The sequence below is a fragment of the Macrobrachium rosenbergii genome, chromosome 45 (assembly GCF_040412425.1).
Source record: "Macrobrachium rosenbergii isolate ZJJX-2024 chromosome 45, ASM4041242v1, whole genome shotgun sequence".
In the NCBI taxonomy this organism is placed as follows: domain Eukaryota; kingdom Metazoa; phylum Arthropoda; class Malacostraca; order Decapoda; family Palaemonidae; genus Macrobrachium; species Macrobrachium rosenbergii.
Window position 1 is genome coordinate 22,934,056 of NC_089785.1, and position 13,451 is coordinate 22,947,506.

The 13,451-nt window shown below is 38.1% G+C and overlaps 1 protein-coding gene across 4 annotated transcripts in view; it reads right to left on the minus strand.

The window, feature by feature from the left end:
- LOC136830014 (mucin-17-like) overlaps positions 1-13,451 on the minus strand; it is a 76,898-nt gene that overhangs the window by 6,534 nt on the left and 56,913 nt on the right. For 2 of the 4 annotated variants that reach the window (XM_067089195.1, XM_067089196.1), the window contains 14 exons: positions 12,522-12,629; positions 12,255-12,356; positions 10,470-10,645; positions 9,595-9,685; positions 7,966-8,111; positions 6,278-6,365; positions 5,808-5,881; positions 5,465-5,615; positions 4,768-4,871; positions 4,488-4,647; positions 2,992-3,104; positions 1,996-2,721; positions 832-967; positions 33-191 (listed from right to left, as the gene is read on the minus strand). In XM_067089195.1, the coding sequence (XP_066945296.1) occupies positions 33-191; positions 832-967; positions 1,996-2,721; positions 2,992-3,104; positions 4,488-4,647; positions 4,768-4,871; positions 5,465-5,615; positions 5,808-5,881; positions 6,278-6,365; positions 7,966-8,111; positions 9,595-9,685; positions 10,470-10,645; positions 12,255-12,356; positions 12,522-12,624 (2,329 nt within the window). In that variant the 5' untranslated portion in view covers positions 12,625-12,629. Of the gene's footprint in view, positions 1-32; positions 192-831; positions 968-1,995; positions 2,722-2,991; positions 3,105-4,487; positions 4,648-4,767; positions 4,872-5,464; positions 5,616-5,807; positions 5,882-6,277; positions 6,366-7,965; positions 8,112-9,594; positions 9,686-10,469; positions 10,646-12,254; positions 12,357-12,521; positions 12,636-13,451 lie in introns of all 4 variants that reach the window. The other 2 variants (XM_067089197.1, XM_067089194.1) reach the window with 1 other exon arrangement.

Consider the following 13,451-nt stretch of genomic DNA (forward strand, 5'->3'; position numbering starts at 1 on the left):
CTCCAAAGGACAAAAACTACAGTACTCCTTACCAGGGGTGTTCTTCGGTGCTTTATCATCAGAGCTATCCACAGACATGCACGCCAAAGGCAAGGCTCTCACGGGGCCATTTTTCGCACGTCCCTGTCCACCTTGAAACCGACGAAGCTTATTTGTCACCGACTGCTCACTGACGCATCCTCCTTTCAGTCCTGATTGAAGAACAGAAGCAATTTAATAGACCTCACACAATTAGCTGAGAAATGTGCACCACATACACATAAATTTCATCAGAGGCTATTTGTTTTCTCACTTGGAAGAATCCTTAGTGTTTCAACAAAAGATGAAGGTTTTAAAAATATTTGCCAGTGGTAATTCTATATGTACTCTTCAAAAACAATGCATGTTATCAGCGATTTAGGGGTCTTTCCATTATTTAACGGTTACTGCACTCTCACTACTAATAATACACAGAAAAAAAATTGCTCTATGAAGCAACTTGTTTATCACTTTCCATACTTCATTCTGACAAAATTAGGACTACTAATTCTCCTGGTTCCAACAGCCAACAACAGCTACGACACAAACAGCAAATAATCACAAGGCCATGAAAAGGTTTTCATGACTTATTATTGTTTATTGGAGGAAAAATGCTAATTTCGCTATGAACAGCAAAAACTGCTGCATTACAATGCAAAAACCCTATACTGCAGTAAAACTGTGATGGATTTTTGGCTGCCTGACAAGAAAAACCTGAAACTGAAAATCTTCCCAGTCTTCTGCTTGACAAAACCATAAAAACATGAAAAATCCATAAAAATATATGAAAATCACTTTTCATTACTACAGTACCTGGCAACGCTGCACATAAATTTGGAGGCTGAGAGATCACAGAGTCCTGTTGTTTATTGTCTGTTGTGTTTTGTGCATTCCTTCTTACGCCTAAGGACATTCTGTGTATGAATGACTGAGCGGGATCTTTGGTAACCTGTAAAGTATAATCATTTACTTCCTGACAAATGAATTTCAGGTCGGACGAGCCGGGAGAGAATTAGGCTATAAGGGGGAAAATCTTATAAACATTTGTCAAAATTGAATTTGCTTCCAAAGGGCACAAAATCATTTGATTTAGTTTCCTTACATGACAATATATTGGATATAATCAAACAATTTCTATTCCTTTCTAAAATTTTCAAGTGTTTTCCCCATCTACCACTCACCATATACAGTATCCATTCACACACACCGTCCCTATACTTTTCAAGACTAAATTCAGTATTTAAAGCAAATTATCAACTTACCTTGGTACCAGTGCTTTAAATCAGTCAAAAAAACACTTGAGGAAGCAATATACAACAGCATCAACGCACAGCACAATCAATACGAGCTAACAACAATCAAATAATTCCTGATCACTCACACTAAAGAAGGCTCAAGAACAGAAAATGGATGTGGCAGGAATGAGGATGTTGAGATGGATGTGTGAAATCACAAGAAGGTCCAGGAGAGAAGACTACATGGTTTGATCATGTTATGCAGAGAGATCATGTGTGTAAAAGGGTTATGAGGATGGAGGTGGAGGGAAGGAGAAGAAGAGATAGGCCAAAATTCAGATGGAAAGATACAATAGCTGTCATGCAAGAGAAAGGTTTAAGAAGTCAGGATGTTCTGGACAGAGGAAGGTGGAGAAGGCCGACAGGAAACAGCGATCCCACATAGAAATGGGCAAAGCTGAAGACGAAGAAGAAGAGGAGTTATACACAGAAGACTCAAGGAGCAACTAGAAGAACACTTAGCCAATTTCCTATTTGGGATGATGTATTCACCACATACATTTTACAAAAGGGTAAAATAGGAAGGCAAAGGTGCTGTATTTTTTAAGGGACCGACAAACAAAAAGATATGCACAATAAAAAAAAAAATGCTCTTAGAAATAACAAAATAAACTGCTACTGTATATAACTGAAGTCTTTTACCCTGGGAAATGCATAACATGGGAGCAGTTTAACCACTTACTGTATTCTTGCCAGGCACTTCTTGCACGTTACCAGTTTTTGGCGTGGACACGGCACCTGGCCTGGTTTTAGATGGTTTCCCTGGAGTAGAATCAAGGATCAACTGCAAAACCTCCCCCTCAGCATCCATCAGACTGATGGTCTCGTTCAAAGAAGCAATATGATATTCCCCTTTTTCAAAAGTCACGTTAAGTTTCTCGCAATTCTTTTCGTTTGCGTCCGTACCGTCCGTTACAGGGTTCATTTCTGTAACTTTATCAAATGTCTCATTTTTCCCTTTCCCTTCTATGCCAAAAGTTGTGTCAGCGACCTTTGCTGGTTTGGAGTCAAAAGTGACGTTTGCCGGTTCATTTGACTGGGCGCAAAAAGTTTCGTTTTGAACTTCTTTCACTTGGCAAAATGTTGTGTTTACTGCCTGAATTTTGACTTCCTCTTTCTTGGAGGCCTCGTCTGTGTTTTCGCCCGTGTTGAAAGTGTTATTCAGTGGCTTTGCTGAAGTCTGTACGAAGGTGGTGTCAGGTCCCTCCGTTAACTTCTCTAAGACGCCAATAACCTTGTCCGTTGAAAGCACGTTATCAAGATCTTTGGGCGAGTCACTGAGCAGTGTCGATTTATTGGTAACGCTCTGAGTTTCATTTAATAAACGCTCAAGTCCCTCTGTACCTAATCTGCTGCTGAAGTGTCCACTTGCACTTTTTTTTCCCTCACTTTGCTCTCTTAATAATTTCTGAAAGAGACAATCAACACTCATTTTTATAGTGTCCATATATTTCAAACCTTTTGCTAAAGAAATATTTTTCATAGCTACAACATTACAAAGGAAAGGCAAATATGAAATCAAGCATATTGCTTCCACCGCTCATTATCCAATCAAATGAAAACTTAGTCTCTGTTCCAACAATAATATCCTCAGTGCAACTTTTCCTTATTCTTCAGCCTTCCAACCAAAGGCTATTTTGAAACTACTCATTAACCTACATTCAAATTTATAACTTACCTTCTTATACTCTGCCACTGGGGTTGGTACCAGAAAATTGGAATCTTCCTCAGGAATCGGTGATTTCGCCATGCAGAAAGAGAACAACAGACTGTCGTTCAGCTCCTCCATATCTGAAACAAATTACCTCATTCTCAAATGTTCGCGTATGTATATAATGGTACATGCTGAAAACAGAGACACCAGGAATTGAAAGGATAACAAGTAAGATGCTGCAGTGCAGTTGTGATGGCATGATTAAGTAGCTGACCAGGGTTTGTAAGGTATAAGTGGACAAAGGAAAGATTCCAAAGAAATGGGTGAGAGGAACTGTTCCTTGAGATACTTTGAAAGTGACAATGTACAATACATTATGGATTGTAGGGCAATATACTGCTTAGTATACACTGTACAATAAAGAAGGCAAATTGTACAATTCTGATTGAGAAAGCACAACAAATAACAAAGGGACTGATAGGGGAAGAACACTATTAATTTAGTCAAGAATGTGGATCAATTGTCTGTCATAAAGCAGTTATATGAGAAGTTTCAAGTACAAGGTGCCTTTGAAATGAAATGGTTCCTCCTAGTGGCAAATTCCTATTTGACCCCTATCCTCTACTTATGACCCTGAATCCACCGTATAAAAATGTGCCCATATCACCTACACACAGTGTATTATAAGACTGAAGGCTTGACCTTAAAGAAAACTATTCATATAGCATTTTAAAATCAACTTCAGAGGACGGATAAATATAGTACAGACGATTAGGCATACAGAGAGAATGGACAGGTCAATTACTATGTCTCAGTGGGTTGGTTAAACCACTTAGTAATAAAAATGATACATAAAAAGTCAACCTCCAGGTATATGCCTGAATCTTATCAGACGGGACAAAAGCTTAATTACAAAACATAAATTCATGAGAGAAGGGCACCACCTACAGTGTGTCACCCAAGGAACAACGTAGGCAATAAAAAGGTCCTTTGCGGCATCCCTCACCAGACCCAGTTGCATTGCTTAATAGTTTTTTTCTTCTCATCTATTCCCTCTGGTCTCTTCCCACCTATAAAGCTATCCAGCTTCTCTGACTGCTTTGCTGCAACTTATACCTTTTATCTGTTACCCTTTTCAAATTTCTATCCTGTGGCTAATCCTACTCTGGCCGCTTAAGAGCACAGCAATGTTTTTCTTTTGTCATCCATCGTAAATTTACCTTTCAAAGTATAATGCCGAGGTGTCAGCAACAGCTTAACCTGTCTTGACTTCAAAGCATCACCCCACAGATTTGTAATTCAAAATGCTTTGTGTAATCAACACGGAACTGAGGAGTTACTCATCAATTTTAAGTCTGTAATGTTTTCTACAAAATAAAATTATATTTAATTCCTAGAAACCCAGTGATAATGGGAGACATGGTATTTCTGAAGAATAATGGTAAGAAAAAAAAGTACTCGTTTGATTGATTAATTAAGCATGGGTTAAATTACTACACACACGAAACTTCAAAACTTACTCAGTGTAGTACAAGCACCTCCAAAGGTCATTCGGCTACTAGGTGACAAAGGTGGAGAGGTCCCCGGAGCTTCAGGATTATGTGTGGATTCACCTCCCGACAGTTTTAGACCTTCGCATAACTTCTTGATTCTTTCTTCAATATCAACCTCCGACTCATCCTGAAAACGAAACACCCACATAATATATATGAGCTCAACAAATGCATAAAGAGTATTTGATCGTGTTGTCGACTATAGCACAGTTCTAGTTTTAGATATGCATCCAAATCAGCGACGTACCCTTGAATTTTCTACAAATACTGCTTGCTGACCACCGCTGGGCTTTTTGACGGGCGATGACATCAGTGATGAAGACAGCAAGCTATCACTGACTTCATCCAAATCTGTCACATAAACAGAAAGTGAAATTTCAGATATTTTCAAGAGTGTGGTTTGATTCTTGTCCTGAAAAGCAAACCCTAGAATATCCAGAATTTTACTTCCGGGTAATCTTGACACACAGACAATCAATAGGTAAGTCTTTTTCTTTTTCATACAAGCTTAGACTTCACTCTCTGGGATATGTTTCTCCATAAATTTGACTTTGGGTTTTGCTACTACCGGCCACCATGCATACTGTGAAATGACTAGGTGAGTTAGGGAAAATGACAGCTCAAGACGTATTCCAAAGTCTGGTAGTATGGAAAAGAAACGTTCGTCTGGCTTTGCAGTTCAATGATTTCTGACTTTCAAAGATTAAATTTGAGGATAAGAAGCCTCTTGGGTGTGTTTCCAACCCACTCCCCTATTCATCCTAACCTTCACATGAATGGCCCACGACCCTCAAACATCTTACCAAACCTCTTGCAGATGCTACTGCCTTTTTTCTCAATCGCCGCTAATTCTAAACACAAATACACGTATGAAAGTTTGAATAAAACGTTAAAATTCTCACTGTAGTGCATGTAACGAAAATGTATCACTGCTGTAAACCTACTCAAAATGCTCAACGATGGCAGTTCAGAAGACGATACGGGCGACGACGTCATGTTAGCGGACTTTTCTTTCGGGCTTATCTTCTCTAGGGATCTCTCCTGACCTTCGGAGGAGCCAATTCCAGCGGCATGTTCCAAAGCGTGTAATCCAATCTGGGAAGGAAGACGAGGAGGAGGAAGCAAGTTTTGAGCAAAATATTAAAATACTTCTAAGGATTTTCGACGAAGTTTGTTGGAAAGAGGGTCTTCTTCCAAAATAATAACAACAACAATAATAATAATAATATCCAACTAATCACATTCTTCAGTGCATACAATAATACACCTACCAGTGTTTATCCTTACCTCATTCACTGATACAAGTCGAGCAAGCTTTGGTGGTACTGGATAGCTTAGCTGCATGATTTTCTGGGCCACATCTGGTGAAGTAAAGCAAAAAGGAAAAACTATCAACAGATACGGGCAATATACTTAATTTCTAAAGCCGTATCATAAATGCAATCCTCAAACACATTTCAAGGTATATCTCCGTTTCTTCAGCTCAACACATTTGTTTTGCATCTAACCAAATGTAAAACTTTAATTCCTGGGCAAATAATTGGGTTGCATAAAAAATCTAATAACTGACAAGCATCAATGAATATTAACAAAATAAAAAAGCTTTTTATCAAGGCAAAAATAAAAAACAGGGGAAATGGAAAGAACATCTGATGTACTTTCTCTAGGCTTAAAAGTTACCTATGCAATTTTTACACATTTCACAATGGTGGAGTGAAATGTGAAATCAGTTAAAATCACCAAATCATCTTGCTTACCAGTGGGTGTAACAGGAACCTGGAATTCTGAATCATCATTTCCAAATGTTTCTGACTGATTGATTGTGATTGTGCCATTCATTCTGTCCTGTGAAGATATGGAAAATAAATTTTAAAAGTAATTTGTACTTTTCCCAGGATACAAACCATAGCTTTCATAAATGGAGTTTCTTGCGCAAGGCAGACTCCAGCTGTTACTGACTAACTAGAAAAACAAAATCCTATCGGGTAGGCTTGTGGGCATGTAACCTGAGCCGTTTTACACTGACCTGGGGCCTACAAGCTGACATGATGGAGAAAATAAAATCACATGGATAAAGAACAAACCAGATATTTTACTTACATTTCTATTAATTTATCAATTTATTAGTTTATCTATTTTTCTAATAACTGAGTTCTTCCTTTATTTCCCATTACCTTCTGTTGTTCCTTTCACATGAACGCTATATTCTTTGGGGGGCTTGAATTTCAAGTCAATGGTCCCTGTGGGCCTGTTCCATATGAATAGGGTTCGTCTGAATAATAATAATAATAATAATAATAATAATAATAGATATTCTAAGGCTATAAATACCCAAGTTTAAAAGCTTGTCAATTCAAGCCATCTTTCTGGGATTCTGAGACAAAATCTTTGCTGAAACCTCCTGCAGGTACCTTCCTCTGTCTCCTCATTTTCTGTATGGTAATCCTTTACTGACTAATTAAATCTGACAAAATGCTGAATCTGCCAGGACAGGAGATGCATTTTCTTGTCTAAATAAAAAGGTATGGTATCTCAGATACAATAAGAGTACTGCGCTTGAGATTAGCTGCTTTCAATTGATTCTAGAAGCATGAGGCTATCAACAGGTGATAGAATTCCACGAAACTTTCAAGAGGTAGGAATGCCAAGATCCCATACCCTTGTTGCTTGCAAGTTTCAAACAACTGGTAGTTTTACAAAAATCGTGGTATTACCACAACCTTCCTCCCCTCTTTTACTGGCTCACTGTCGGCTACACTAAGTGTTCCTTTCAGCATCCCTTCTTGGTGTGCCAAGCACAGTGCTTTCTCTCTTTGTTTTTGTCTGTTCCCTTTAGTTCCTGACCGTACAGACTTCCCTTCGAGCTTCCTCATGAGATGAAGACTTTCCTAAAACCCAGCAGTCATATTTAGCATAAAAATAACAGTATTGCGTAAGTCATTTTTCAGAATTCCTTCTTTTTTCAAAGTTCAATATATTATACTGAGGAAATATCTCATGAGATTCATATATTACTTCCTTTTCAAATACCCCTTATCCTACAGGCTTGATGGCTATTAATGACACATAATTTATATCATTTATATTAAACTGTATCTATTCTATAATTCTCAAGTGTTACTTTACACATTTTTCTTCTACTTTACTGATTTTTTCATTAAAAGTATCGACTTGTGCATGTTTTAATAACTGAAACCTGTAATCCAGAACTATCACAGTGATATAAAACATCTTTAAGTATGTTGACATCGTTAGGAACATAAGCATTGTGTAAAGCATATGAAGACCCCACAAAAGAAACTGTAAAAGTAGGCATTCCTTGCATTTTCTACTTTCTTTTAAGGGGCCTTCAACCCACACAACGTTGTAAATTACAGAAAGATGCTAATCTTCCATACAAATACAAATACATTTCATTTCTTAGACATCACAAAGGCAAACCGACCCTTAGACGTGACCGTTGTTTAACAGGGGTTGGTGATCCAGTTGGGAATGAGACAAGTTCCGCGCAATCTGGTCCACTGGAATTCGAAGCAGGAGCTTCCCTATCATCCATTAAACCCTCTTTACTGGTCACAGGGATGGGTAATTCTGTAATTAAGAAAAAATCATTTAAATGTAAATCTAACAAAAGAAAAAACATTAGAGATCTTCACAGCTACAACTAAGTCTGTCTACGAGTTATTATTATAATTCTCAAGTTGTCTGCACGAGCCGTTTATTCATTTCTGGATATATGTATTGAGTTGATGTCTGCCATTACCAAACTAGGCTTCTGGTTGGATTACCCAGGATACTCAGATTTGGAGGTGGATCCAGGTACTTCAATAGCAAGATAACTAAAGATAACTAAAGCTTACAGCTTACAGAACAGAACATAATATATAGAAATTGGGCCAGAGGCTAAGCGTAGGGACCTATGAGGCCATTTAGCGCTGAGGGGGAAATTGACAGTAAAAAGGTTTGAATGGTGTACCAGGAGGAAAACCTTGCAGTTGCACTATGAAACAATTGTTACAGAGGGAGAAAAGTCAGACGGAAGAAAGAATATGAACGGAGGTACAGTGAAAGGAATGAAAAAGGTTGCAGCTAGGGGCCGAAGGGATGCTGCAAAGACCCTGTAGTAATGCCTACAGTGCATCACGTGAGGTGGACTATCAGCACTACCCCCCTAAAAGATACAACTTACAGAATTTTCTTCGTTGTCGTATGTATGAAACACCTGCAAATGAATAAAAATGTATCCATATTTCCAGTAATAAAAAGTACAGGCAGTCACTGCCTATCGGCAAAGGTTCCATTCCGAGGGCGTGACGATTAGCGAAAACCGCCAATAACCGAAAATCACCAGTTTTCAGCACTTATCAACGCCGATAACCAGAAATTGGCGCCTCTGTTAGATATGTATCAGTGCCAATACCCGATTATTGGTGTCGACAAGCGGAAATCGGTGCTAAAAATCGCAGATTCCCGTCACTAGACAAGCACTATATAACTGGACCGCCGATAACTGAGGACTGCCTGTAATGGCATTTGTTACTCCTTTTACCAGCAAGAGTGCCCAAATATTTGCACTTGCACACAGTCATAGGATGCCATAACTTTCACTGCTGTGGCATGAGAAACAGGATGACTTAGCAACCTCCCATCCTAATTACAACTGGAAATAAAATCCTCTTTGTTAATCTTCATCCCTTGAAATTTGCTCTCAAACTATAATAAAATCCTCTCATCACCATTTACTATAATGTAACAAAAAAATGGAGTCACTTGTCTAGACTCTTATATGGTTTGCCAAAAGGATTTCTTCTTAAAATAGCAAAAATAAAAATTTAATCAAAGTTCAAGGAGTTGGACAGCTAAGTAGGAAGAGACCAAAGGGAACAGTCATAGGGATACAGCAAGGAACCTTTATTAAATAGAGTACACATCACAGTGTGCCGTTTCCTATAATTGGTGGCTGGTCTCCCCCTGAGGGAGGTAAAACTAATGCACTCGCCAATGTTTTCCCAAAGACACAAGTATAATGTCAAGTGTGATAAGCAAACTAAAATCATATCACCACACTTCTTACCAGGTGAAACGGAAGAACGAACGTTTGAGTCGCCAACGCCACTTGTCGCCTTCTTAACTGGACCATGCAAACTAGAGTTTTGTATCCCTTCCTGCAGAAGAAAAAATAAATGTGCATTTGGTTTCATAACCCCAAAACATCTCAGTGGATGCAGTGTTTGTGAAGACACTGAATTACTAAATGATCGGGCAAGAGAACAAATAAACATGTCCATCCAAGTGGCAACTTGATATAAGTTACATTAATCAAACTGATGTGTCAATGTTAAGTGTGGTATACAAAACAACAAATGTAATTAAAAATATCAAGGATATCCACACAAACTATACTGATCACACACATGGAACAGGCAGAGAAAAGCTATGAGCTTCAGTAGTTAAATCCTGCATAAAAGAATGTAAATAATATAAAATAGAGAAAATGCAGAGCCACTAACAAGACAATGACACGGTGAACTTTTCCATGTGTTAAGTTAACCAGGCACCAATTACCTTCCGAGAATCTGCCATCTTAGGGAGGCAGGAGATTTTAAGACTGGACAGAGTCCAAAATCAGACTTGTCTCTTTGCAATGTTTTTCCTTAGCCTAAGCAAATCTGACAACAGAATCGACACCATTTTATCCTATCCACTATTCCATTTGGACTTGTATGATGAAAAGTACTTCAGATACAGCTGCCAGTACCTGGCTCAGACCACCACTCAACCTCATACTACCCAAACTAACTTCTCTCTAAATCCAACCTTCCTAGTGATGCGTTCCCTGACCTTCCTCATATCTCTCACGTACATGACAAACAACAGTTCAAAGTTGAGCCAAAAAGCAAGCCAGTTATTCTTGATGTACAATCATTAACATTGTAGAAAACAGCTTACCCAAAAACTTGAATAATGCTTCACAGGACTCGGCGATCCAGTTGAGATGGAGACAAGCTCTGCTGAGGATGATTCGCTGGAATTCAAGATAGGCTTTTCGATGTCTTCTAGTAATTCTTCTTCAGTACCAAGGGAGCTGTTTGGATTATCATCACCACTAAGCAGCTGTGCAAGTCCTGCAAAGAAGAAAGACATATTTTTCCTGACACATGATAGCCTATATAGACATGTCACATGCACAACTCAACCCTCTAAAGCGGAATACCAACAAGGGTAATGAATGGAATCGCATTGGCTCTTGATTATCACAAATCCCTAAATAAGCACTATACACGAGGGTTAGTTATTTCTTATAATATAGTTTCCAAATTATTATAAAGAGATGCTTTCAACAAATATTTAAATTACTTTGTTGCCAACTTTCAGGAAAATTCTAGTAATTAAAATATGTGAGATTTCTCATCCAAATGGTGACTGTTAATCTAGACTTTAAAAATGCTATACTTCCTTAAAATTTCTCATTTGTTTTCTTCATGGAATGGAGGTTAGCATTAGTAAGACATTTCTCTATTTATACCATCACATTCTTTCACATCCCAGATGACAGAGAACTCTGGCCTCACCGTTTTTTAAACAAGAGTACTTAGATAATATTGGTTAACTAATATGTCCATCGCTCTTGCTACAACACGATCAGAGACAGCCAATAAACTTGGAATGGAATATAGACTTTGGGCCAAAGGCCAAGCAATTGGACCTATGAGGTCATTCAGTGCTGAAAGGGAAACTGAGAGCAGGTAGCCTTGAAAGGTGTAACAGGAGGAAAACCTCGCAATTGCACTATGAAACAAGTGTTAGGAGAGGGTGGATAGCAAGATGGAAGAGAGAATATGAATGGAGACACAGTAAAAGAAAACCTATAAACCTGGAGATTTTGATCTGAATTATGGATGAAATCTCTGTTGTATCTAGAACAGTAAATGACCAGAAATATAAAGAGTTGCCTTTATCAGTAACAGACAACTGAAGAATGACAGAATTTCAGAGCCGAGATGCTGTGTTGAGCAGTTAAACCAAGCCCAAGCCAGTCTCTGTGCCCAGCAATTGAGTTTATAGATATTACAAAAAAAAAAAGGTGCCCTTAGGGTCAAGGTACTGTGGCAAGCACATTCCTGGGAGGTAATCAAAGCAGAACTGTCACTCCTAAGGTTGTGACAGCCCCATAAATATATTTACAAGATACCATATTTGCTAAAACTTCATATAGAAATACTTCCAGTTCCAATCAATCAATATATTAGAAGGAATATAACAATATTCTCCAAAATGTAGTCAAGTATCATGAGCATGTGTAATCAGGCACTGGACGCTCATTCACGGTCAAAGGTAACATATGCATGCCATTCATAAAACCAGCACGCATTTAAACAGTAAATTTATCAGATGCCCAGTTTACTGACAAATGCAAAGGTGTTCAAGAACTGCTTTGGTGTCACAGGGATTAATACTGATATCTTGAAATGACATCCAGTTAAGTACACAATTTCTGCCACCGTGAGGTAACATTTGGAATCTACTACAGTATGTGTACACTCACAAATGAAGGAGAAAAAACACATTCTACTGCAAAATGAGTTCAGCTTTAGCAAAGAGAAGGGTTGGAAACAAGCTGCCAAAATTATAAAACAAATTATAGCACAGTACTGTACATTGCAGAGGTGCCTGTTTACTAAAGGCAGCCCATTAGAAAGAGACGACCTTTAACAAAACGTTCACTTTACTTACGCATGGTGTCACATGCTGCTCTCCTCTCCAGTTCTCTCAGCTTCTCAATGCTCCTGTTCAACTCATCTTCCAGAAGGGAACCAAGTAATCTTTCTTGTTCAGCTGCCAAGACGATACGGAAAAAATATATCGTGCCATAGAATTTCAGCTCGAACACTTAAATATGACCTACTAAAAGCTGTCCAATATTCAAAATATAACCAGTTACTCAATATATGATAGAAATAAAAACACAAAATAAATCTATTAAACACAGCCCTTTAATACCTTTCTTTCCACATACTCCTTGCATAACAAAAACGTCATCGTTTAATTCTGCTGGTACATCGATGTCGTCCAAAAAAGATGCCCGCTTGCAAGCAAAAGCCATTTCTCCTGCAACTTAAAGAGTGCGCATTTAATCATAAAGCTTTACAGTTATTAAACAAGTGAAACATAATATTCTACCAATGAGGTAGAACACGTCACTAAAAATTAATGTTATATTGAGGAAAGCCTGGAACCTTGGTTGGCACAGTACCATGGCCAACTAAGATACTTGATTACAGCCTAGGTAAGGTTAGGTTGTGATGAATCATCATAAGTGGTGTTTTATCATTTGTTTGGCAGACATGGTGCCTATATTTTTCCCACTGTTACTCTAGGGTTTAAACTTTGGGAATATATTTTGCCACAATTGTTTGTGGCAGTTGTTTGAAGTCTATTAGTTAATTCTTCTGAGGTTCCTTCTAAATAGGCTAGTGTAATTAGTGGGATATAGTTACAAGAAAACCATAAATAACTTGCTCCACTAATGACTGTGCAAAATGCACAAGCAACTGTAAAAATAAATACAATTCCTCAGTAAGAGGAATTATTAGTTAGCCTGACCTATAGGCTAACCTGTAGCCTAGCCTAAAATTAAAAACAAAGACTTGGCTATGCTAAGTCTGCCTAGCCTAGGGCTACAAGAATTACTTTCTGTAGGGTATCGTACACTAATAATCTACAAATTACTTGGGTATAAAAAAAATATATTGTATATATTTATATTTTTTACTAGAATAATGTCTATGTAAATGTGTATATATATTTGGACAGTTCAGCTTCTAAACAGTTTTTCCATTGCAGTTTACACTATGCATAATCTAGCCCATTACTAACGCTACCAGTAGCGTAGCCTACTTAGGCTAATAGGTTAGATAGGCCTATTAGACT